The sequence below is a fragment of the Eurypyga helias genome, unplaced genomic scaffold (assembly GCF_000690775.1).
Source record: "Eurypyga helias isolate BGI_N326 unplaced genomic scaffold, ASM69077v1 scaffold1862, whole genome shotgun sequence".
NCBI lineage: Eukaryota > Metazoa > Chordata > Aves > Eurypygiformes > Eurypygidae > Eurypyga > Eurypyga helias.
The window spans coordinates 47,930-74,520 of record NW_010235200.1 but is presented as its reverse complement, the minus strand read 5'-3'; the positions used below and the strand labels follow the sequence as shown (position 1 = coordinate 74,520).

At 41.3% G+C, this 26,591-nt stretch overlaps 1 protein-coding gene across 1 annotated transcript in view; it reads right to left on the bottom strand.

The window, feature by feature from the left end:
* Positions 1–4,187: 4,187 nt before the first annotated feature.
* The window catches only part of FER1L6 (fer-1-like family member 6), a gene marked incomplete at its 5' end in the record, with an annotated part of 67,715 nt that continues 45,311 nt past the window's right edge, over positions 4,188–26,591 (bottom strand). The window contains 11 exons of the mRNA XM_010146658.1: positions 4,188–4,404; positions 8,696–8,796; positions 11,297–11,460; positions 11,796–12,037; positions 14,547–14,645; positions 16,624–16,712; positions 17,280–17,422; positions 20,098–20,258; positions 21,415–21,585; positions 22,853–22,980; positions 25,918–26,043. Of these exons, the coding sequence (XP_010144960.1) occupies positions 4,224–4,404; positions 8,696–8,796; positions 11,297–11,460; positions 11,796–12,037; positions 14,547–14,645; positions 16,624–16,712; positions 17,280–17,422; positions 20,098–20,258; positions 21,415–21,585; positions 22,853–22,980; positions 25,918–26,043 (1,605 nt within the window). The remainder of the gene's footprint in view (positions 4,405–8,695; positions 8,797–11,296; positions 11,461–11,795; positions 12,038–14,546; positions 14,646–16,623; positions 16,713–17,279; positions 17,423–20,097; positions 20,259–21,414; positions 21,586–22,852; positions 22,981–25,917; positions 26,044–26,591) is intronic.

Genomic DNA, 26,591 nt, shown 5'->3' with positions numbered 1-26,591 from the left:
GCAAATTAGTGATAACAGCTCTTTTCTCTCCTTACAAAGGAAATCAGTCAAGGCTGTGCCAAATCGCACTGTGTTGGTGTTACAAGTAACTGCTCCTACTGACTGAGCTCAAAACTTTTGCTGCTTCTTAAGCATTTCATGCCCTTGCTTGCCTGCAGTATTGCCATGCCACTGTATGTTCCCAAACTGACCCAATAGAAATGACAGAAGTATAAATGAATAGATATTTTGCTCAAGGACTCACAATTTGTAATCTGTTAGTGGGTTTTTTTCAGTATTGTTCCCTTTATGGGAGGCTCTGATAGGAAAGATCTGAAAGTGATTTTCTATCGCTTTCCTCCTGCTCTGTTGAAGTGAGTGGTTTCACGTCTCTGCTCTGCAATGACAGTAATGCTTCTGCCTTCTGACTCATGTCATAATAAAGTTTTATAAAGATTTCATTTCAGTGTGCCCACGAATAAGCCTGGAGCTGAGCTTTTTCTCTGCAGAGAACCATTCCTCTTCTTGTGGTTTACACTGTATTTTGATAAGAAGTTCTCCTTCGCTTTTCCTTCTCAGAAGCAGACTTCCCATTTCCTTTTCTCAGATGTTCTTCAGCTGCTTCACCAGAACAAGGCAGAGGTCCATCTTCCCCCATTGCCTCAGCTCTTCCGCTGTGCTGTTGGACATCTGCCAGCAGATGTACCTGTACGATTTCTTTTCATGTAAAACTTTGGCAGTGATAGAAAATGCAGTAAATCCCCCTACAACAATGGCCACATGCACGGGTGACAACCGGCCACTGTTTGCTCTGTGTCCTGTTGAAAACAGCAAGGCTTTTGCACCAATACATTTCCAGGTTAGCGCTGGCGTCAGTCTGGTCAGCACAACCCTCTCACAAGTCTGACCTCAGTCCTGACGTGCCCATAGGTCTAATCAGCTACAACTGGAGCCTGGAGCAGGAAGATGGTCTAATCAGCTACAGCTGGAGCACTGGCCAACACAATACTACATCATGAGACTCTGCTCCTTAAATGCCAGTGGGAGGTGAGTTCACGTCTAAAACTCTGACCCAGGGTAGCAGAAATTGGGTGTTCAGAAATTATGACACACCCCAAACTTGAATCTGTTTTCAACATTTCAGGAACAGGTGTCTCTATCTTTCAGGTTTGTCCCTCTAAAAGATAACATCTGCTCCCACCTGAGGTCTTTGGGTGCAAAAAGCAGTGTAAGTCAAATGTCTCAAAGCAGGACATGCCTTTTTAGGTCAGCGGTGGTAAGCTACTATTTCCAAACATTTTTGGGATTCCTGGCTAGCCTTCCCATTTCAAGAGCTCAGTCTTACATCTACAGATCTTGCATTTGCCAATGGTATCACTCAGGTATTTAATGAGCTATTTGTGGTCAGAAACCAGTTGATAGAAGTCCAAGTTGCACCAGCTGGCCTAAAAATTGAGCCAGCATAATTGCAGACCAATGTTGAAGTAACTGCTCAGGATAAGCATCTCTTCTTTTTGTATAAAGTAGATAGGAGCCCTTGACAATAACAACAATCCTTGGTATAAAGCTCACTCCGTATTAACCACAAAGCCTATGTCACCATAAACTCACTTAAGATGCAAAACCATAACATCTGTCACCTGTATGAGTAGTCCAGCATTGAGTGCTGCTGTATTTTGTCTCTTTAATACTTACTGACCACCCTACCGCTCCAGCTACTTTGCAGCTATCTGGAAGATCATGAAAAGGTATTTGGTTTAGATTTGTCCCATGATACAATGCTGTCCAGCTCAGTCTACATGTACTGAGTGTAATGACAGGAAGTTTGAGAGTTTTGGTGGAGTTAGCTTGCCTGCTGTGTGATGCCCTTTTTAGCCCAGACTGCAGGGTTATGCAAGGGAAAAGGGACCTTGGTGTTCAGCAATACTAGGGGCTCAGGAATGGCTGTGCTGCAGAGGATTGAAGACCTCAGAGGCAGCGGGCGTGAAGGAGATGGATATTTGTGCTGGGATGCATGGGACAAAGGGGGACAGGGTCTCTGCAAGGTCCCTGATCATCCAGACTCATACCACGACTTGGAGGGGAATGTAATTTCATCCATCTCATCCTAACAGTGCTGCCACTATGTGCTTGCTACCTGGGGTCCAGAGTCAAGGCTCAGTCCTAGAGCCCTGCAGGAGAACCCTCCAGCAAGGGCTGGGCACTGGGAAAAATCTGAACCATTGCCTTTATGGCTGTCACAACGTACTCCTGTTGTCACAATTCAGCACCCACCTTTTTCACTGAAAAAATTAATTTGCTCTTGTTGGAGCTTTTAGATTACAGTTCCAAAATTCATGACATGGTGAGATGAATTAGGAGAGATAAAATTTCCTTTTCTGTTTCATACAGGCTCAATTGCAAAATAGCCTAAAAGTGAAAAACAAATGGCTTCAGAAGAATGTGTCCCACATGCGATGGAAGTAGAGACTGCACCAGACGAGGGCCCAGTGCAGCGGGATATAAGATGAAGAGGGACCTGAGGGTACTCAGCAACGCTCCACATCACCGTCTTGCATTGCTACATTTAACTAATGCAGAGTCACACATACAATTGTGTTCTAATTTCTTGGCTGTATTGAATACACTTCTAAAGGAAAATAGCCTGACATGAAAACCCATCCGGTGTGGTCCTTTTCCACATGTCTAATTGTAATGTAATTACTCACCTAAATAATTCAGTTACATTTATTGTACACTTAGAACATGGAATTTGGGAGAAATACTGATTCACAATCTGCTGGATGGGGTGGGTATGGGATGCTTTCAGCTTGCCTTTAGCCATCTGCCTCTATTATCAGTGGAATGAGGAAGAGGGCCTTTTACAGCAATGTATCCCATCCAAAATAAGCCTCTAAAATGTTGGGTTTTTTTAAAAAAATGTAAAGTATTCTCTCTGTTGGAGATTCAATGACATCCATTTTTCAGAATAATGCAATTACCTGTGCTGTAGGCCAGAGGGGAACACAGAGGTTCATTGCACAGCCTTGACAGGCCAGGTACAAGCAGTACCACACAAGCTTTCCATAGAAGTGGCCTCTGAGAATTGTGCAGATGCCTATTCCTGCATCCTGAGCTTGACAGAATTAACAGCATTTCTAGGATTTCTTTTTCTTGCCTTTTGATACTTTAAAATTTGGAAATGGTGCTCACACTTAATGAGCAGAGCATGATGGAAAGCATTTTCTGAAAAGTCACCTTCACAACATGTGTAAGCATGGATGAGACTAGAGAAGATTTCCATAGCTACTTCAAATTCATGATAACTCATTTTGAGACTGAGTGGGGTCATGAAGTTATCAAGCCTTGCCTTGTGCATGACATGGGCTGCATCATTTCCTGTGCTCTTCAGTAGGATGAGGATTTTCACGTTGACAACTGTGTAAGGTTTTATTCCTTGTGTTCTTTAATCCTCCATGATTTGTTCCACTCTGCAGTTTTCCCTCTGCAGCAGTATTCTCTCTCTTTCCTCTCGTATATAAGGATCATTTGCTACCTCACTGACTGTAGCTGAGTCTTCGTCTTCCTGATCCCTCTCCTCCAGTGACCTCCAGCACTTTCAAACTGCAGTTGAAAGAAGTTGTTCCAATCTCTACTTCTACCTCCTCCTGTCACTGACACTTACCTCATTTATAAGAATGTGAGATGTCTTTATAGAGCACAGAGTTCCTACTGAGAGGTGAAGGATGAAGTCTGCACATGACACCAAACAAGAAAATTTAACAGATTTTTTTAATAAAGTTTTTATCTCAAAATAATTGTTCCATTATAGGTCATTGGAAAACAGTTCAAATAATGAATTACAAAACTATGCAAAGACTGAACCATACATTTATATCTGTGTACAGATTATGCTCTTAATACTTAATCAATTGTTTATAATAATATATACTTGACTGACAAATTAGTTTCTGTGTAGCCTTATGGAATTTACTTTCAAACTCAGTTTTAGATGCAGAATCAAACTTTCATTGTCACTAAAGCTGCAGCAGTATGTTAATGATAATGTACATTAAGGCTGGGTCTGAATAAACAGCCAAAGAAGTAAGATGTTAAAATACTCTGAGACCTTCAGTTTCTGATATGAATATTTATGTTTTCTTATTAAAATGAATGAGATGTGTTTCAGGTTCACTAATTCTGTATGCCTGACATTTTTTTTAACAGAGTATATGATTGGTTACAATGAGAGCCATAACCTATGCTCATCCTACAACTATCCTTTCACTGATCGCACCTGGCAGCGTGTAGATGAAGAGCACCAAGAAGACAATGAGAATAAGTAGAATGATGCCGATGATGATGTACTTCTTGTAGTTTCTCCAGATCAGGTGATACAAACACTTGAAAGGATTGACAAACCAAGAGAAGGATATGTCTGGTCGGCTAAAGGGAAAGAAAGAAAAAGAGAAAAATGTTTGTAAAGGCAGATTCAGCTATGTGCAAAGGTACCCCACTGCAAAATACATATTTGAGTCTAAAAAAAGCCTTTAACTCCTGGGAACTGACTAAAGAGTATTGCAGGAACTTCCAAGAGCTTCACGTACTATGGGGTCACTCATCCATCTGTCCTTAAGCCCAAGCTCCATGCACCACTGGGAATGAAATTCCAGTTCCCATTTCATAACTACTCCAATGTAAGACAAGATACGGAATTCAAAACTGCAGACAAGATCTTGATAAATCCTAAAGAAGGATTGCAGATATCTTGAATCTGAGCACAAAAGCTTTCTACTAATTGCATGGAATTCAGCACTGCAAAAGGAGTGATGAGCCACTACAAAATATCTAATTGCTCAGTGATAGTCAAGGTGCCGTAACAGGCAGACATCTCAGGCCTATAGCCCAAAATGGCATGTCTTCAGAAGGAGTTTGAAAACAGGCCTCCTGAAAACAGGAGATGAGATGGAGCTGAAAATCTAGGTAGTTTTCCTGACTACATAAAGGGAAGAACAGCCACCTTCTCCTGGTGGCAACTATCTGCACCTCACAGTCCTAACTTTTTTCCATATATTGCCCCATGTCATATTTTATCCATAACCAGGAGTTTCTCCACACCGTGTGTCAAGGCTGGCTGCATATAGAGAGGAAAACAATTTTTCTCATGAAAAATGTTGGCACAATCTCTCCTCTGGCATGCCACCCAACTTGGGAGGTCACCATCCCTCTGACTTCAACAGCCCTACCCCTGCGATGAGCTGAGGCAACATCCGTCAGCTTTGTATGATGGGATGACAGGCACAGTACGGCAGCGCGGAGCAACATTAACGCCAGCAAAATGGGACGCAGGTTTTCTTTCTTTATCCAGTATCACTGTAATTGTGTGGGTGACGCAGTAGTAAGGAGAATGAAATTAAGGCTGAGGGCCACAAAAAGCAACAGCCATGTCTCACTCTAGGAAGCCATTTAAAGAATTTAAGCAATGTCTTAGTCATCTGAAGAATTCAGCATTCAGCATGTGGAAGTGAATGTCAGTGTGACAGTCTGTAAATCTAAAAGGTCGACTGAATATCTTTAATTAAAGACTGTGTTTTGTACTGAGGTGGAAATGACTCAGAAATAGATCAACAAATAAGCCCACCAGGTTAAAAGGAATTTTAAAATGGATACTCTAAAGATTAAAACTTATTGAATCACAGAGCTGAGTAACAAAACCATTACTCTGCATTTTCCAATTACTTAAGGGCTTTTCATAACCTTTAAAGACAGGGGGAAAAGGCCATTCTGTTGCTTATTTAATTTGTTTTCTTTGCAACTTAGGCAATACAATTCAGTACCAGTTATAGCAGTGTATTGGCTATAATAGAGTGCATTCAGAAAAGCATCCTTCCTTGATCAGCAGAAATGAAAAGATGGATAGCCTCATAGTGCTTTGGACAGCAGGAAATTGCACTCACTGCACCTTATTTCTCATTTGCATGTTTCTCTTTAGTTCCTGGACATTTCATCTTTGTCCACCTTTGCTCTGTTACATTAAAGAGTCTGCTACTGTGTAGTAGGTCCTAGAAGATAATTTTGTGTTTGAATTTTTTTTTTCTTAATTGAAGAACTTAATCACACAAAACAATCTGAAAATTTCTCTGCTTCTCTGTGTGAGCCTAAATGATTGGCAACAAAAATGTAAACCTACAGTACCGGCATAGAGATATGGAGTCCTCACACAAGACTCCCTGAGATCATAGAATCATAGAAAGGTTTGGGTTGGAAGGGACCTTAAAGATCATCTAGTTCCAACGGGCAGGGACACCTTGCACCAGACCAGGTTGCTCAAAGCCTCATCCAGACCACTTCTTTCTGAAGAGAACTCATTTGAAGGGCAGAAAGAGTTATCTGTTATCTCTCAGTTGATTTGATTACTCCCTATGTATAAACCACATAGTCCCTCACTTGGTTGCATTGAGCTGGAAATATTTAATACCAGCTTTCTGGAACTGAGGCATGCAATGTCTTCAGCTATGAGTTTATTTTCTTCCCAGTAAGAGAGTGTCTAGATAAAATAGTATTTACTATCCAAATGTTGGTATTGCTTTATTAACCGTAGGATTTATTTTAAAACTTTGCCCAGCCTGGTCAGTCATGCAGGCCCTCTTTGTGTAGAGAGGAAGGAACTTCTAGAGGACAATTAATCTCTTTTCCCAGCTCCCATCTTAAGATACATGTGTTAGGGAAATGGGGTGACTCCCGGATCTGTACATGAGCAGCTACAAGAGGAGCCTGAATGGCTTGATTCTGAGATGGGTAATGTCAAGTGAGACCGGCCCCACCCCAATTTTAACTTAATTGAGGCATACATCTCAGTTAAGAGAAGAAGTGTTGAGCCATGTGTTGGTTGTGTATTTCATCACAAAAACCTAGACGTGGTGCCCCTATGACTGCTGAGTGCAAGATCTGGAGGAAGACTTGTTCTGTGGCTTCTGGGTCAAAACACCTCCAGGCTGCCTGTGCAGCAGAGAAAGGACCACCAGGCTAGTGACAAACTGTTGGTCCAACAGCACATTTGGGGTAAAAACACAGGGAGACCAAGAGTCCCAGCCTGCCTTAGGTACATGGGCTGGGTCTAAAAATTTGAGAGGAAAAAGGGATAGTGCCTTTGTGCATCCTGTTGACAACCCTCTGGACATGTAAACCTATTACACACTACACTCTCTCCTAAAACTGCCTAGGCTGATTGCTTCCCACCACCTGTGTTTCAGAGCTATTACTGTCCTCTGTCCTCTCTAAGACCGTGCTTTAGTTTCCATTACTGGGAATCTTTCAGACAGACATCTGCCAGGCATAGCTCACCCTGCTTTTGGGTAAAGATGCTGGGTGGAATGATTGATTAAAGCCTTTCCAAGCTTAATTTTCAACAAGTCTCTGATAACTCTAGTTTTCAGAATAAATTTATACCCTTTGTAGGAGTATTGCCAATTCCATCTTTGTGCTGTTTTGTCCTTTTTAATTTTTATTCTGAGATAGATATCAAATTAACAAAATTAAACAGAACGTGCAATCATTACCATTATGATTAGGAACTGATTTTTAGAAGCTATAGTAGCAGGAAATATAATATCAATTTCTCTCTTTTTTTTTTTTTTTTATTTTTTAAATCTAGCTCAATACTTCAGCAGAACAAGGTACTTGAGCCCAAATAGATAAGTACATTTTTTCTGAATCCAAAATCTCAGCTGATAATTTTTTAATGTGAAAAATATTGAAAGATAAAATGCTCCTTCTAGATCATCTGCCTTTGTTAAACCACTTTAAATGGCCTCATTTAAAAAGTCTTATAATGAAAAATAAGCATCTTCAATTTTTGATTATGAAGAAAAAAAATATTAAAGATAGATTTGTTAAAGTTGTATCATTCCAGTATGACCTGATTTTCATGTTTTATGTTCCCTTACCTGCAAGTGATGAATTTATGCAAAAATAACCAGATGTATGCAGAGGTCAGTTTTCCACTGATATGTATCAACTAAGACATCTTTAAAAGTGTGCAGATTATTCTTAGAATCACAGAATCATTTAGGGTAGAGAAGACCTTGAACATCATTGAGTCCAACTGTAAACCTAACACTACAAAGTCCACCACTAAACCATACCCCTAAGCACCACATCTGCACATCTTTTCAATACCTCCAGGGATGGTGACTCAAACACTTCCCTAGACAGCCTGTTCCAATGCCTGACCACCCTTTCAGTGAAGAAATTTTTCCTAATATCCAAAATTCTTGTTTCCTAACACTACAACTCTGTCTCCTAAGGGTCATATTAAAAAAAAGGACATAGAAAATATTTCATACAGTCATTTAAAAGCACTTAAACATTAATGGCTTATAATTAACCTCTTAATATAATAAATATAACTCATCTGAACTTTACAGGTGGCCAAACTGAAGTGTTAGGTGTATGCATGTTATGATGGTTTAAGAGGTTATCATGTGCCAGATCAGCTGTGGAATGAGCCCGTGTGTGAACTGTAGCTGAGAACAAACATGCAGCATTGCAGTTTATTTGGGCTTCCAGAGGAAAGCATTTCAGCTAACCTGGAAGATGCTGCCAGCTATGAGTTACAGCAGGCAGGCGATGTACAAGTTGAACAAATGGTTTGCTGAAGTTTATAAGAGACTGCTTTTACTTGTGTCCCATTGAATGCCTCCGCCCCAGCTTGCTTAATGAGTATGTTCCTACTCACTTGGGTTTTTCCAAGGGCTCAGGCTCCTTTCGAGCTTTTCCTACTGGATTCTTCTCAGCTTCTTCTGCTGTGACTAGGTGAAACTCAGCTTCCACCTTGCCCTGGATCAGAGAGATCATATATAGGCATCCAATCCTTGGTTATTATCATTAAATCACAACATGTTTCATCTTGTGGAGAAATTATGGAACCAGCTGAGGGCAAAGGAAAATGATTAAAGAAAATAAGATTAAATGCTTTGAACACAGAAAGAGAAAGCAGAAAGAAAGAGAAAGCACAAAGGAAAACCCAGGCACCAAATTCCTGACATGCTCATGAAGAAAGAGAGGTAGGAAGTTTTCTTCCAGATCCATAAATGTATTTTCTGCTTCTAAATTATACCGTAATTCATCTGAGAAGACATTTGGCTTCTATCACATATTCTGGCAGAGCTGAATGGCTGAGTTGGATGGTGTGTTGCTGATGTGGACAAGCTGTGCTTCACCAACAGGGAGAAATTCAGCCAGTCACAAGTGCTGGAGCACTTGAGCTTTGAGGTCTCAGCTCATAAAAGGAAGATGACTAGAAATGTGACCTGCGTGCTGAAAATATCATGCGGTCATAGAGCTCTGTTCAGGCTAAAAGAATAGGGTTCTGGCAGGTGGATTCAGGTCCATTTTCTTGATGGATAGCCAGGAGATGATACTCAGAGCTGTAGCAAAAGGATGACTTTGTTCAGCATCATCTTATGATTAATTTCTAGAATTTGGAAAAGCCATAAGGGAATATAACTGCTGGTTTACTGCTTGTTTTCATTGTGACAAGCCATTAAAACTTGCTGAGTGACCAATAAAATATTATCAGTTATAAAAGATCATGCCTGCTATGCCTTGAAGTAGAAATACATCACCTGACTTATTTAGACTCTTAGTATCAACCATATCTTCTGCTATGGAAGTTAGAGCTTCCTAAATATGAGTTAAATCTTTGTTTTCTCCTTGCCCTCACAGCAATAAAGCTGTTGATAATTCTGTCTAAGGGACATTCTCTCTTGCAGGTACATTCTTCAGTACTATGTATCTCCACTATAGATTTAATTAGACCAAAGGGGAAAAAAAATCAGACATTTAAAGATTCTAGTAACATTCAAGAGTAGGTAAATAAAATCAGCTTCATGAAATCTGTGATGGATGAAAAACTGACCAATGTCTTTTCACGTATTTGTTATTTTTCTATCCCATAACTTTGTTGACATTAAAAATTAAAGTGTTAATCTATGGCCAGTGTCTGGAATTCAGCTCAGAATTGGGCTGAAAGAAGGATGCAGGATAAAGGGATCAATGTGGAATACAAGAGGATCAAGAGATGAAAGTGGACTGGGAGAAAGAGAATAAATTGTACAAGAGTTGAGAAAATAGAGGTAAAGCGGGAATCTGCATGTGAAGTCCATCCACTAAACCCATGTAGTATGCAGTCACCTTCAACCTGAAGACGGCAATGAACTTGAAGGTGACACTTGTTATTAAAACATTCTTGCTGGAAGGGACAGAAATAAGAAGGAAAGGTGAGGTTTCGGAAAATCCATGGAGAGCCAATGAATGCCTAGAGAGGAAGGGAGAACCCCTAAGAAGGGCCTAAGCAGGTGAAATTGTAGAGGGCTGTACTACAGGAAGATAGATTGTAGCTCCTGTTCCGTGTTCCCACACAGATCTGGATGGACCTATAAAGACTCCAACCACACTAATCCCAAAACTGGTCTACAGGGATGCCCAGGTTTGGGTCAAAGCTCCCAAAGTGCTCTGTGGCCACGTGAGCACATCAGCTCGAGTATTCCATCACAGCACACACAGCTCTGCTTCATACTCTATTTCATGCAGACATGCACTAAAAACCATGTGCAGAGTTAACTATCATGGTGGATTTCATGCCTAGCTACAGGCACTCCACCTGGGAAAAACAGGAGCAGAGCTGTCTTTTATTCACACTGAGGATCCTTATGCTGCTGTAACAGTACAAAGAAGCTTTAAGAGAGGGACAATGGAGAAGTGTTAAACACTGAGCATTTCAGTGCAGCTCTAGACTGTACACAGAAAGCACTACAACATTATGAAGAAAAGCTGCACAGAAAACCCTGAGATAAATGGCTAGGTACACGCTGAGTGAGATTTATACCCTGGGAGCAAGCCTTGTTACGCTAAAGGCTTCAAGTAAATGAAACCTTTGTGTGGCAGCATTTATATTTTTCTTAGGAAGATACTCATAAGGTACCCTGGTTGAAGTAAGGAATAAATTGAAAATAAATGAATAAGCAGGTAAGATTCCTCCGAGGATTTCTCAGCTGATATACAGTTGGCTGGAAACACCTTATCTTCCATTCTGTCCATCCACTGTGTGCTGGGAGACAAAGAGCTGAAGAAAGCAAAGTACAAAGTGCTCTGCTTGCCTGAGATCATCTGAACCAAATCTGTGGGAGATCACTGAAACATATGGAGGATCCATGCATTGCCAGTGGTGGTTGTTCTTAAGGTGCCATATCCAGTATTAGCATCATGTCTGTCTCAGGATCTCAGCAGAGCATATCAGCCCCAGGGAAAACCATTCTGTCTGTAGGAAGCAGCCTACCGTGAGGTCCCCAGCCTTGATGAAAGGCCACCAGCCTCTGACACGCTTCTGTTGAAATATGGAGATCTTGTTTTCTTCACTTGCTGCCACAACCATACCTAGGTCACAGCTCTTGGCTGTCTTTGCTGCCCGAGGGAACCCATTCAGGTTCAGTTCAAGAGTGCCTGGAGGGAGAAGTAATGTGACAACACTCAGAGACCAGACAGATATGAACACACTCAAACAGTAGCTGCTACATAGAGCAATGCAGCAGCTTGGGCCAAACCTTCATAGTCTGGGATCTATCTGTACCATGACTCATTCTTTTGTATTGCCCTGGCATCGTCTCATCTGAGTTCCTAACTATTCCCTCTCCAAGAAATGTGTAGGTTTGCAATGTAGTTCTTCAGAGAAAGACAAACAAAACCTAGGCCTCCAACACCTCTTTATACATACCTCCATAAGATACAGATCTGGCAAGACCTTAGGTGAAGTTCAGAGAGATCCACTGCTTACTTACCCAAGAAATCATCTGAAGAGAGTCTTTCGAAGTCCCACACTTGAAGCACCAGCTCAGCAGGTATTTTGCGCTCTGTCTTTTCCAAGGAAAATATGTTTTCTCTTTTACTAACCACCATTTGTTTCTCTGCTGGGAGGTAGTAGAACGGGAACACAAAGCGCCAGTTGAAGTTGCCCTCCCCTGTCAAGGAGTTGTAATGTACATCTGTCTCCTGCTTGTCCTCTTCCAAGCCCTTTATCCACCTATAGCAAGCACATAGTGGAATACACTGCTGTCACTGTGGCAGCTGGAGTTGTGGTTGTCATTATTCAGTTACAGGCATGATAATTTACTAATTCCTTCCTAACCAGTATGAGGTAACAGACCATTCAGGGCTACAACACACTGTGACACCCCTGGCTCGAGGATCTTGGCTATCCCTGAGCCATGGCACAGGTTGAAGCAATGGCCAGTGAAGATCAAAATTTCAGGGTGAGAATGTGGGTTTTATTTATATCAGACCCAAAAATACCAGTTGGCCATTTACTATTGGCCAAGATGTCTTTTTTGTGACTGGCGAAGACAGCATCATTCATTTATCTGCTACTGATCACCCTGTATTCTTATTATTCCACGCTAATAAATTCTGTCTATGGCCCAAGACTGATTGAGGTGCTCAGTATTAGAGTCTAAAACATTTGCAGTTGTGGTTTGGGGGATATAAATATGCCATAAATAAATAAACCATTCTCCCTGGGTTTTCTTATGATTTCTTCTTGGTTTCTGCTACAGTGTGGGCAACAACTGATGTACAATGCTATGTTACAAAAGGACAACGCTTTCCTAGACATAATATTTTCTGAAGAGCTCCTCTAAGGTTATGATCCAGACAGGTATGTTTTAGTTCTGAAGAGGATTTATCACAGCTTGAGTAAAGTTTAACATTTTTGTGCTGCATCTGAATGCTTTCCCCTTGCATTATTTCCAAAAGGAATTGGAAAAACAGTAACAATCCCAAGCAAGACACTGCCCCCAGTGCAAATCTATGTCCGGTGGTACAGATTCAGTGCCACATAAACTGTCTGAACGTAATGAGATTTGTGTCTTCATCATTAAGCCACAGAAGCATAAAGTTATGCTCCTGGCTTTCCCTGTCAGACTGCTCTGGCATTGATGGTCATGTCCTGATGTTATCACACTGCTCAGCACAAAGGCTGGCTCCCTATTTATTTCCTCAATTTTGCGCTCTCAGAGCTACTCTGCTACTGCTCTGAACACGTTAGTGTATCGCTAAGTTGGATATGTCTGTGTGAACACCAGTGATTTCAGAGGAGCTTCTCTCAGGGAACTGCAAGGGGAGGTTTGCTCAGCCAGTGCGTGCAGAAACAGCACTTGCAGCAGGCTGAGGATGCTTCACCTGGGCTAATACCGCCTGCTCCAGAGAAGTGGTACCATTCCTGGTGCCTTGCACAGCTTGGTCAGAGCTAACACAAGTTTCCCTGCTAAAATGCTTGCAGATATACCCTACGCAGGAGTAAGAGCTGCTACCAGACCACCCTGTCCTTCTGCTTACTTTGGATTCCTTATTATGCTCACATGTTTTTCAAAACCTGCACTTTCTGAAAGTGGAAAACAACCTCCCTTCTCTGCTCCACCAGTTCCAGTGCTCCCTCCTCCAGTTCTTTGCATTTGGTTATTGGCAATACTGCAACAGGTCTGTAGGAGAATTAATTTTTCCATATGTCTAGCTCTCTACAAATTCAGATTTTTCCAGGACTCTACAATGACACAATTCATATTGGCATACTAATCTCCATCTCTAGGAGTGGAAACAGCAAGAAATCTAAGACCACTCTCACACCTGAGATTTTCAATACTTCTTACTACCACTTATGCCATAATTTCCCTTCACCCCTCCCAAGTACCTGCATTCAAATCCTGCTCAGAAGCAGAAAGTGCAAAGCAGTACTCCAAAGCAGGCAAGTAATTTTAAGAAGTAACCTTTTACAGTCTCAGGAAAGAGCAGGTTTGAATGTCAAGCTCCCCTTTGGCTCTCTCTCTTTCTCTCTTTTCCTTTTATTTATATGATATGTTTTACTGGTTATCCCAGTAACCTCTGTGAAGCTGTGACCAACAATTTGTCTGCAGCAGGAGAGCAGGAGAAGAAGGAGAAGGAGAAGGAGAAGGAGAAGGAGAAGGAGAAGGAGAAGGAGAAGGAGAAGGAGAAGGAGAAGGAGAAGGAGAAGGAGAAGGAGAGCAGAAAGTGCCCATGTGGTGTTCGCCCCAGCATGGCCATAGTCATTCACCCTCACATGCTCCCCATGCGAGGTTAGAAAATATTTCCAATAGAAATAGCCTGGCAAACACCTGCTTTCTTGTTTCTAATGTGGTCATAATTCCCTTTTCTCTGATTATGTCAAAACTCACTACATCTGTGTAAGCTCTTACAGTTAAAGTTCTGTAAGTGTTTGCAAAACTGCGGACTTGGTTCTCTCCTTGTGTCATTTCTGCCTGAGCAGGAAATAACAAGTAGTGTCATTTTACAGTTACTTGATTTTAAGAAGGAGAGGAGGGGAGGGGAGGGGCGAAAACCCTAAACAAAACCAAACAGAAGCAGTATCCAATATAGATGGGTATTTTGGGCAGGCATTTAGAGCAAAGTGCCAAGGTCACAGAAATAGTTTATCAGATACTCTCACAACATAATTTTTTCATCTGATTTTTGAATGAAATTCTACATGTTCTTTTGAAGGCAAGTCCTGAAGAACTTACCCTTTTACATAGATATCACTTGATTTTTGCCCCGTAAAGATAATTTCATCTTCTAGAATTACATCCTCTGTATTCCAGATTATTATCCTCAATTCATAGCTGAAAAAGAAAAGAAAGTAGCCTGTGTATACTCAAACTCTGGTCAGACACTAATGTAAACCTCTATCAAATCATGCTTTTATAAAGTCAAAAATGCTCTATTTGTGCAAAATTCTTAAAACAACATCAGCCTAGGCCTCTCTTCTGTTTACAAAGCCTAGTGATAAAGTGGGAATGGTGGCTCCTCTCAGCTCTTGGAGCATGCCAAATTACAGCTGGGTCACTGTCAGCTTTGGAGAAATGGAAAATTCCTTGCTTTTTATGTGCCTGTTCTTTTTCAATTCTTTTCACAAAAATACTGCAGTGAAACAAGGCAAAGTTGGTCTGAACAACACCATCAGAGCAGTCTTGAAAACAGTGAGCAGCTTGCTAATAAAAAACCAGACCTTCCTGGGAGGAGCTTTTCAAAAGAAATACCTAAAAACATTGTATTTGGTGCAATCCGGTGCATTAAAAGGGAAGAGAAGAACTGTTCAGAGATATTTTCATTTATGCAAGTGCAATCATCTTTAGAAGCAACAGTAAAAGCAGTTAAATCCTTCCCATCCTTTCCACTCCCTATATGCAGACACATATGGCGGCCATCCAAAGGTCTAGAAGCTTGAACGGAAATACGAATGTTGCAGGTCACTTAAAAGCCGATACCCAGAAATGCAGGTATGCCTTTATCCTATGATGTGCAAAATAACAATTTTTAAAATCCCTGTGTTTGAGAACACCAACATATGTTTTTCCTGATATGATGTGTTGTCTTGGAAATACCCTCAACCTCAGGTGTGAAACAGTTTGCCTCAGAAGTGACCAGATACCCTAGGTCATGGAGCTCTTAAGGAGCTGTTGACCACAAAACCCAAACCTCTGCACTGGTCAAAGAAACTTCCATCTGCAATGCTGCATCAGATCCTAGTTCAGTCGAAGATCTTCAACAAGAAATGTTTTCACAAAGTGTTTGAAGTTGGAGCATGGAGCCTGTTTTGCTGCAGCAAATATGCATTTCTCAGCAAAACTCAAGTTTGCAAGTTTACTTTCTTTCACATAATTAGTGGTTTGACAATATTTTTTTCTTGCTTTTATAGGCTACAAAACTGGCAGCAACAATTCAGTTTTGTAGGTATGATTAGTTTTAAACCTTTTTGAATTGGAAAAGGTTTGTTGTTAAGGAGCTATATAGAAAGTTCTGGTCTGAAGAAAGTAGCAGTTACATAGACTTATTTTTGTCAAATATTGGCTTTTGCAAAAGGAAAGCTGAAGAAACAAGTTTGTATTAGTTTGTTTATTGTTCAAAATTACATAATACAGGAATAGTACCCAATGCTGCTTCAGGCACAAAATTCTCGGGAAAGGCCTTTGTAAAATATTGGAATAAAGCTGATACAGGATGGGCTGAGAATGCTGTTGCTCATTTTTGTCTTTTGTTTACAAACATTCAATGAGTTTGAAAACCTATGTGTAGTATTGCATATAAAGCAGCACAAGTATCTGTGTGAAATTTGAGAGGTTATTCCAAATGTCTCTCTTCTCTCTGTTGCTGCTTTATGTGTTTCTTGATCTTCTCTTTGAATTAAGTGCTGGAAATCCAACAGAGGTAATACTGTTGCATCAGATTAAAGATCTCAACCAGGGTCAAGTAAGTTATCTAGCGGAAAGAGGTAGTGAAACCAGAATTACTTCTTTCAGTTCAACAAGTACATGATAACATCAGAATTATTAAGTGCCTCTTTCCTCTAGCCACCTGTAATCTCCATAAGAAAAAAGGGATATCTTTCTAAAAGATTAAAAAATCACGATTTCTTTGAGTTGTGTAATGAAGGAGACCAAACTAGATACTCTCTTTTAACTTGAAGTCATGTGAACCTAAGAAAACTTTTCCCAGGATCACAGAAGTTTGTTGTGATAGTTCTTTCCAGACACTTAAGAAAGATTCATTCTTTGAAGACTTATGCCATTGTGCTGGGAGGAAAGCATAGAGTATTATTACCCTTTGGGTTTTCTTGGGGAAATGTCCACTGGGGGACCCGGCAGAGGCATGTCTTTAGGAAACATGTCGACCCACATCTGTAGACGACCCTTGAAAACAAAGAGGTAAAACCAACTCTTTAACCCTATTTTAGAGAGACTTTAAAAGGCTTTAAATGTAGTTCTGACATCCAAAGCCACTGCTTCTTCTACAAGCACCAAGCAGCTCACTATCCTATAACTATGATTTCATCTATAAACTTACCATACAATATTTTTTTTCACACACATTCTATCAATCTCTCAGGAATTTGGTGAAGTTGGAACTGAGCTCAAACATTGGCAACTTCAAGGTAAAATCCACATAAAAATAGTACATAATGAAAGAAAAAAAGAACGAACACCCAAATACAAGCAGAGTTTGTGTTAATAATCTAAAGTATTTAAAATATGAAAGTATACAGTCACATCTTGTGTGATTACTGTGCGTTTAGGTAACTGGCTGCATACATATATGTGTGACAATTTCCAGCTTGCTACTCCACAAAGTCTCATGTAAGGTACAACATTTGGATGCTGTCCCTGTAAGTTTGCAGGTACAAATAGGAACCACAGTAAGTGGAGGAAAGGAAAACTGTTCCTGGGTCTACCATCACCACCATCTTTAAGCTGCTCTACCTGTTCCATGCCTGGCTTATCCTTATGGTAGAGAGGCCGAGTCTCAATGTGCTCTGACACCAGTTTGTATCCAGCTCCGGGGATTTCTTCCCAAGAATGTAAAACCTTCAAGGAGAGATGTTCATATGATTCAACTGGCTCCTCTATAGGAAAGAGTAAAACAAAAAGAATAAAGAGAGCAGAATTCTAATGTTGAACCCCTTGGTAATATGTTGCATTAATTATTAAAGTTGGTCATTAAAAATCTGCTTGAGTTAAAATGAAGGGTTTACATATCTCAGCTAAGTAAAGAAGGGTCTTGAAATGTATTTAATTCTTGTAAATTAGGTTACAAACCAGGGCAATGAGAAGATTTGCACTTAAGCAGTAGTTCATCTGTTAAAACACAGCTAATAATTTCACTGCTACAGCAGCAATTACTAACAAGAAGATGGAAGAAACCTGTGAACTACTCTTTTTACAGAAAATTGCAAATGTTAGGCTTTTTTGTGATTCATGAAAGACAAGAGACTTGGATTTTGATGGAGCTGACAGTAAATAAGCACTAGAAATTACATCTACACTTCATTTTGCATTGTGATGGGAACAGCAAAGACCCTCCTGGAGAACCGAATCACACCTCAAAGAAAGAAGGTTGAAGTCCGTTGGCAAGAACATGTCACCTCCTGACCAGCTCAGGACTACCTGGGATAGTGGTCAGATTGTTGTAGGTCCCTTCCAAGTGAAATATTATATCATGTCATGTCATGTCATGTCATGTCATGTCATGTCATGTCATGTCATGTCTTGTCATATTACATTACATGAGATTACATTACATTATTCTGACTTGCATGCTCTTAGAGCAGTTAAACTATTTTTTCCCTTGCAATTTAAATCTGGATGTAATGCTCACAAGTATAATTTTCTCAGCTTGTGAAGTGGAAATGGTACTGCTCCCCCTTTTTTGGTACTCCTCTGTAGCTCAAAACTGTGGTCTTCATTAGTTTTATAGACGCAAATGATGACAGCGCAGGAACCCAGCAGGAAATAAGGACCCAAATGTACTTGTCAGAACAGCAGCCTGGATTAAGGATCATGCAAAAGACTGTCTCCTGTAAAGTATTTCTTTATAACATGTTAAAAAACTTGTGTACATAAGTACTTCGGATTTGCAGTCTGGGTCTGTATTTCCTTGCTTTTTGTCTCCATCATTTTGTCTGATGTTGATGTTGGTTTGTCTGAAGCTCAATTTAGTGAACTATAATTTTGATTGAGAGATCCTATTGATGGAAGTTGCACTTAGTCATCTGTTACTGAGGAAAACAAACAGCAATACAGAGTCATAAATCTCTCTCAGGCCACGAAACCAAAAATGGATCAACTCTTCTCCCTTTAACAGTGCTACATGAGCTGCCTTCCACTTGAGGTGTGAGGTATATTTTGTAGCTGCCAAGGGAAATTTTCTCAAAGATGAATAAATACAGATAAGGGAGTAGAGGTTTTCCTACACTGCCACAGCGTCGACTACTGTCTCCAAGACCATAGCTTCTTTTGTTCCCCCTTGAAATTCTCCATCCTCGCACCTCTATTCCTTACCCTAAGTATAAAAGGGAATCATAAAATGGTTTGGGTTGGTTTACCTTGAAAGATCACCTCATCCAACCCCCCTGCTATGGGCAGGGACATCTTAGCTGAAGGGGGCCTACAAGGAAGCTGGGGGGGACTTTTTACAAGGGCCAGTAGTGATAGGACAAGGGGTAACGGGTTTAAATTGAAAGTGGGGAGGTTTAGATTGGATATCAGAAAGAAGTTCTTCACAGAGAGGGTGGTGAGGCACTGGAACAGGTTGCCCAGAGAAGCTGTGGATGCCCCATCCCTGGAAGTGTTCAAGGCCAGTCTGGATGAGGCTTTGAGCAACCTGGTCTAGTGGAAGGTGTCCTTGCCCATGGCAGGGGGGTTGGAACCAGATGATTTTTAAGGTCCGTTCCAACCCAAACCATTATATGATTCTATGATCTTTCACTGATAGTTCTGTCCCACTACATCCCTATGTGATATGGACACTCAGTTTCCTGGTAGCTTTGCCCTCCTTTTAATCTGGGAGCTCTGAAAGCAAGTTCTGCCCTGTCCTCTGGATTCATGGACCCCACAGATACCTGGATTTACACAGTGATGTGTTAGTGCTTCAGAAGAGCAGTCCAAGTGGTAATAATCATGAGGAGGGAAAGAACAACAGAGGGGAAAGCCAAGTATGTAAGGTAGGACTAGCAGGCAAGTGGACTGGAACATAACTGTGGTCAGAGGACTTACCTGACTTTGTGTAACTCACTTCACATCTGTATTTCCCTTCCTCCTTCTCTCTTCTTGGGTCTGTCTGCACTAGTGTTTTAGTTTAACAGAGAATGCATTTTTCAAAAGATCCTCTCTGACTTCCCATGCTTTGATTTGCTGTTTAGAAGGACCTCAGAGCATGCAAGCTACAGTCCTTTCAGATGAAACTAAACCAAAACAGATGTTCCAAGAGGGTCCCCTGCTCTCTAACCAGTTCTGGGCATCCCATCCTTGGTATCAGGCATGAGCTTGTCCAAAGTATCCCCCTGCACCTACCATAAGGATGCCTGGTCATCAGCAATAACTGTCTCACCCTACAGATTCCCAGCAATTAAGCTATGGTGATAGCTGATACAGACACATCCTTCCTCACCACAGTTATATGAGTATTGCAAAGCTGAGATAGGTTCCAGTAATCTGACTTTAGAGTGCAAAGCACAACAACGCCCCAGTTTCTGCTGGTAGTGCTACAATGCAGGTGAAGAATGATGAACTACTTCATTACCATCCTCATCATCTGTGAAGACTGTCTGTCCCTTAAAAACCTTTGTTCCTACTTGTATCTCCCCTGGCCGCATGAAGGGTCCACTTATTCTGTAGTCCTTGCACAGTTTAGTGAGGATCTCACTTGGCTTGGTTGCATCTCGCCACGCATTGTATCCTTCTCTGCAAGGAGGGAACAGAAAATGAAGAGAAATGAGTGAGGATTTCCTTCTGCAAAGTGCACTGGCAAATCAGTACTTCCTATGCAGTGATTCCCTTTGTGGTCAGTGGTCCTGACATCTGCTCAGCCAAACTTTTCTTTTGAATTGTCCAGCACTACTTCTTACTTGAGATACCCTCTCTGTCTGCTCAGGTCCTGGGGCTAATCACATTTTTCTCTTAAAACACAGGAGAAATTGAAGCACTCTTACACACAGCTTAGATAAAGTAGCTCTGGCATTGTGATGATCCCCAAGAGGAAAAGGACCAGAGCTTATTCCCTGTTCTACCTAAAGGATTCAGGTCTACATGTTCCACTTTGATTTAAGGAAAAGTGTTCTGTGACTTCCACATGCAGAGGAGAAACCAAGATTATCTGGGATCTGGAACAAGCGCATAAGGAAATACCTCACACAGGAGACTCAGCTGGAAAGGAAAGTCTTGGGGTTTGGTCTGTGCTTCTGGACTACTTTTTAATGTTATCCATCCTTTGTTTGTAGATAAAATAGAGAAACAATCATAGAAGAAGCCCAAACCCACATCTGTCAGGTTAGTGCCCCACCCCAGGTCAATAGAGTTATTTGACTTTCTCTTCCTTAATTAATCATTGTGCACAACATCCTTGAGAGTGCAGGTGTATGGCAGGGACCAGGAGCTCAGCACCACCACCCTGTGACCCATACCTTTTACAGAGGCCATACCAGCAGCCCTGATCCCGCTCCCCCCAGTGCCATGCCAGTCCCACCAGTCTTGCTGCAATCACTCCAATTGGAGCTGAATAATGGAGAGCAAAGCCCTGTCATAACTCCTCTGACAGATTATTTTCTGTTTGCCCTTTACATCTCTCCAAAGGCAGTCTGTCAAGCAGGTATGTTATACGCAGACTGTTTACTATCTAAAACGCTTGGTGAACAAACAGTGGTTTTAATTTAAAAATATCCACTTCCTACTGAGGCTGGCAGCTACCCAAAGCCACTGCTAAGGACCTCGGTGAAATTTAATTAAAATACCTCCTGTGACATTTTTGTGCTGGAGAAAGCATATTTAGCCACATCTGGAATTTCTCCTTCAAGTCATTCACTGTGTGCTGCTCTCTGTTGCTGTCTGAAGAGGTACTTACATTTCATACTGACTTTGTAACCCACAGGTAGCTCGATGCCTGCTGTAGAAACGATTTTCCAAATCAATTTTAGTCTCTCCAATGAGATCATCTGTTCCCACGAAGTCATGGTCATAGATCAGGACTGTGAGCAAGGAATCCTTGGGGAATGAAGCTTGGATTTCAAATGATCTACAGTAAAAAAAAAAAAAAAGAAAAAAAGAGAACTACATGCAGTCAAATCAGTTTTGAAGACAAAAAGATTAAGTTAATGAATACTGTGCAAACAATGTGTGGACTGTGTCTCTTATAATAAGCAGTGGGGCTTTTTGGTAGTGTTTTTTGTTGAGATGAAATACCTGAACATACTGGAAACATGCAGTGCAAAGATATTTTCTTTCTCCTGCTTCCTTACCACCCCCTGTACAGTTCTAAGATTGATCCTACCTACAGTAGACAGAGCAATGGGACAGAGTTGGTCAGCTGCAATGATTTATCCTAAATCCAACAGAGGTGGATATATGGCAACTACAAGACTAAAGAAACTGTATGTATAATAGTTCTCACATGCTTTTCAGAGCCCCAGGCAAGGACTACACAAATGAAGAGCCCATTTCTAGCCTTGTCTAAAAAAACCACGGTGGTGATTTCCCATTCCATCTGTATGCATCTATAATGGCCATGCTTTACAGTTTATCCTAATGATGGTTCAGCTGCAACCTCTACTAAGGAAGATCTTAAATCACAGAAACTGAGATGGCATGCTATGGAGGCACCACTCTGCTCTGGTCTTTTCTTCTTACACTTTTTTCTTTAAGTCTCTGCTTTTGCAGACAGGACCCTGGCCTAGGGGCCTTTCAGTCCAAAATAGTGTTTCTCTGTCTTAATGTTCTTACAGAATAACTCCATATCATTTTAAAACATTTTCAACCTTATTAAAACAGGAAAACTTACTGGTAAAAAACCACAGGTATTAACATTAACAATATAAATAAGTATAAAACATTGATAATACAAAGTTGATGTTTACTGACAGTTTACCCCTGGCTCCCCTGTTCAGAAGATTGGGTCCAAAAAAATAGTTTTTCTGTCCTAGTCCTATAATTATGAGACTTATGTGGCACTCTATTCACCCTTAAATAACAACAAAGATTGTGAAATCACAGTTAACTGTGATGATATTTCATTTTAAAGTTAACAATCACATTAATTTGCACAGACAAGATAATTTGTTGCCTTATTACCTTTCGTGCATCATTTTGCAAAACCTGTCCCAGATTGCATTCCATGATGTGTTTTGACTGCTATGAAAATGAAATAACTTATAGTCATGCAGTATGACACCAATTCTCAACATTTTAACCAGTAGAATTACAAAACATCTAATATTAACAGCAATAGTGGTGGCAAGTCATAAATCTGAAATCACCCCTGAATAAGAAAATAAGCCATCACTGACCTTCCAAATACTGGGTTTAGCTGCTTGGGGATATAGTTTTCCCTGTCTCTAATTTCTGTGTTGCCCAGTTTCAGCACAATGTAGGGATCTGACTTGCCATCTGGATCAGCTGGGCTGAGGTTAAATGCCTGTCAGAAAGAAAGACTGTCCTCAAAAAGCTTGCTTAAATGTGACATGGTCATGACACAGGACTGTGGGGTTTCTGCCCAGTCCTGGGTGTTGTGGAAGTGCAAGAGCTTTGCTTGACGCATGTAATATAAAATCTGGCATTTAGCTTTGCAAGTTACTGGGAAAAGACGGTCTAGAGGAGAAGAGACACTGCAAAAGTGGGGCAGATGTAAGTGTTGTCCCAACATTAAGATGGAAAAAGAGATGAGCAGGAGAGGCAATGCTGAAGAAGCAGCTAGCTGCACAAGTGCATGTAGAATTCAGGAAAGATTTCCAAAAAATATTAAGACAGATCCTTGAACAGAGCAAAACAACCCTTCAGGCTGTATTTACAAGAAGGCTTGGAAATATTTATATTCAGGGAATAATCCCTTCCTATACTTCTCTTCTGTTTTGTTTGCCATTGTCTCTTGCATGCCATTCTTGCCCTCTTAGAGCACCCACAACTCTCTTGTATCTCTGAAATACCAGCTCCTTTCTACCTCTTTCACTTCTCACATCATGCTTCCTCATCATCTTGTCCTCTATATTTTTACTTCTTTCTGCACCCCATAACATATTCACATCTACCACTTCAATTGGAATTATAGAATCATTTAGGTTGGAAAAGACTTTTAAGTCCAACCATTAACCTAACACTGCCAAGTCCACCACTAAACCATGTCCCTAAGCACCACATCTGCACATCTTTTATATATCTCCAGGGATGGTGACTCCACCATTTCCCTGGGCAGCCTGTTCCAATGCCTGACAACCTTTTCAGTGAAGAAATTTTTCCTAATATCCAATCTGAACCTCCTCTGGAGTAACTTGAGGCCATTTCGTCTTGTCCTATCACTTGTTACTTGGGAGAAGAGGCCAACACCCACCTCTCTGCAACCTCCTTTCAGGTAGCTGTACAGAGCGATAAGGTCTCCCCTAAGCCTCCTTCTCCATGTTAAACAACCCCAGTTGCCTCAGCTGCTCCTCACAGCACTTGTGGTCTAGACCTTTCCCCTATTTCATTGCCCTTCTCTGGACAGGCTCCAGCACCTCAGTGTCTTTCTTGTAGTGAGGGGTCCAAAGCTGAACACAGTATTCAAGGTGCCGCCTCACCAGTGCAGAGTACAGGGGTCCTGCTGGCCACACTGTTCCTGATAAAAGCCAGGATGCCATCAGCCTTCTTGGCCAGCTGGGCACACTGCTGGCTCATATTCAGCTGGCTGTCGACCAACAGCCCCAGGTCCTTTTCTGCCCAGTAGTTTTCCAGCCACTCGTCCCCAAGCCCGTAGCATTACATGGGGTTGTTGTGGCCCAAGTGCAGGACCCAGAGCTTGGCCTTGTTGAACCTCATACAATTGGCTTCAGCCCACCCAGCCAGCCTGACCAGATCCCTCTGCAGAGCCTTCCTACCCTCAGGCAGATCAACATTGCCACACAACCTGGTGTTGTCCATGAACTTACTGAGTGCGCACTCAATCCCCTCATCCAGGTCGTTGAACTGGCCTCAACACTGAGGCCTGGGGAACACCACTTATTGACCAGCCACCAGCTGCATTTAACTCCATTCACCACAACATTTTGGGCCTCGCCACTCAGACAGTTTTTTACTCAGCGAAGAGTACACCTGTCCAAGCCATGAGCAGCCAGTTTCTCCAGGAGAGTGCTGTGGGAAATGGTGTTAAAGGCTTTAATAAAATCCACGTAGACATCCTTTCCCTCATCCACTAAGCAGATCACCTTTTCATAGAGGGAGATCAGGTCAGTCAAGCAGGACCTGCTTTTCATAAAACCATGCTGACTGGGCGTAACCATCTGGTTGTCCTGTATGTGCCATGCAATGGTGTTCAAGATCATCTTCTCCATAACCTTCCCTGGCACTGAGGTCAGACTGAAAGGCCTGTAGTTCCCTGGATCCTCCTTCCATCCCTTCCTGTAGATGGGCATCACAATGGCTAACCTACAGTACACTGGGACCTCCCCAGTTAGCCAGGACTGCAGATAGATGATGGAAAGTGGCTTGGTGAGCACTCCCACCAGCTCCCTCAGTACCCTTGGGTGGATCGCATTCTACCATATAGACCTGTGTGTGTCTAAGTGCTGTAGCAGGTCACTAACCATTTCCCCCTGGATTATGGGGGGCTTCATTCTGCTCCTTGTCCCTGTCCTTCAGCTGGGTGGGCTGGGTACCCAGAGAACAAGTGGCCTTACTGTTAAAGACTGAAGCAAAGAAGGCAGTAAGTACCTCAGCCTTTTCCTCAACCTTTGTCACTACATTTCTCCTCGCATCTAATAAAGGATGGAGATTCTCCTTAGCCCTCCTTTTGTTCTTAATATATCTGTAGAAACATTTTTATTGTCTTTTATGGCAGAGGCCTGATTAAGTTCTAACTGGGCTTTGGCCCTTCTCATTTTCTCCCTGAATAACCTCACAACATCCTTGTAGTCCTACTGAGTTGCCTGCTTCCAGAGCTCATAAACTCTCCTTTTATTCCTGAGTTCTAGACAAATTACATTAAATTCACAGCCTTCAAAAAATATGCTCCCATTTCCCCCCCTACTGAGAAGGTTTTGTTTAAATGTGTCATTTTGAAATAACTCTACTGATTAAAACTGACTGCATTTGCATAATGTGACTGGAACAGGTTGTCCATACTATGTTACTTATGTCTCTAGTCCTTTCAGTTTTGAACAGGTAAAGTGATTCTCCAGTATTGGGATTTATCATGAGGAATATGTAACATTTTCTACTCTGAAAACCCGTTTCTACAGCATGAAACATTGTGATATGACCAAAAGGCTTTCTACCACATGGATAAATATTTTCAAATGTTTCACTATAAGAACACTGGAGGTAAACTGAGTTGAAGAGAAACAACCAAGTTATTTCAAGGTTAAAAGAACATCTGTCTACTTACTGCCACAATATAAACCCTTATGAGGACTTTGATGGAGTGATTTGGTGGTATCCCTTGCAGGATGCGGGGCTGCCCTCCGTCCAGCAAGCTGCCATCCTCAGGACTTGGATATATGCAGAAGGAGCCCTGGTAATACACTGTCTTTTATCTCCCTCGAAAACAGATCAAGTGCAATGCAAAAATAGCGCTTTGTATGCAAATAAAACATCATTCATGCAGCCTGTGCTGCAGCACATACATTTATACACAAACCATTTTTTGGTACCACTTCACGGAAACACAGGCTTCGGTGAACTAAACATCATCTTTTAAAATGTCTTTGCTCTGTAACATGGTACTGTCATCACATCTAGATGACTGCAAGAAGTACTTGCATGCTCTTAGCCCTCTTTTTTATTATTTAAAGGAGTAACACCTGCAGGTGTTCTAAGGCTAGTTTTCTTAGCATTAATATTCTAGAAATAATATTTTGCTCCTAACTATATATATGCAAATTGGTAATTCCATTGAGTTAGTTTCACAACAGTGTGACTGGAATCCAATTGTATTTTTGCAGCCACTATACAACTCATATAAATCAATATTGACTCATGCTGCTGAATAGCTCATACTGCCAGAAAGCAACCAGTAAGTCATTTGAACAGAAATTTGCACTGCAAACTAATTGAGGTATC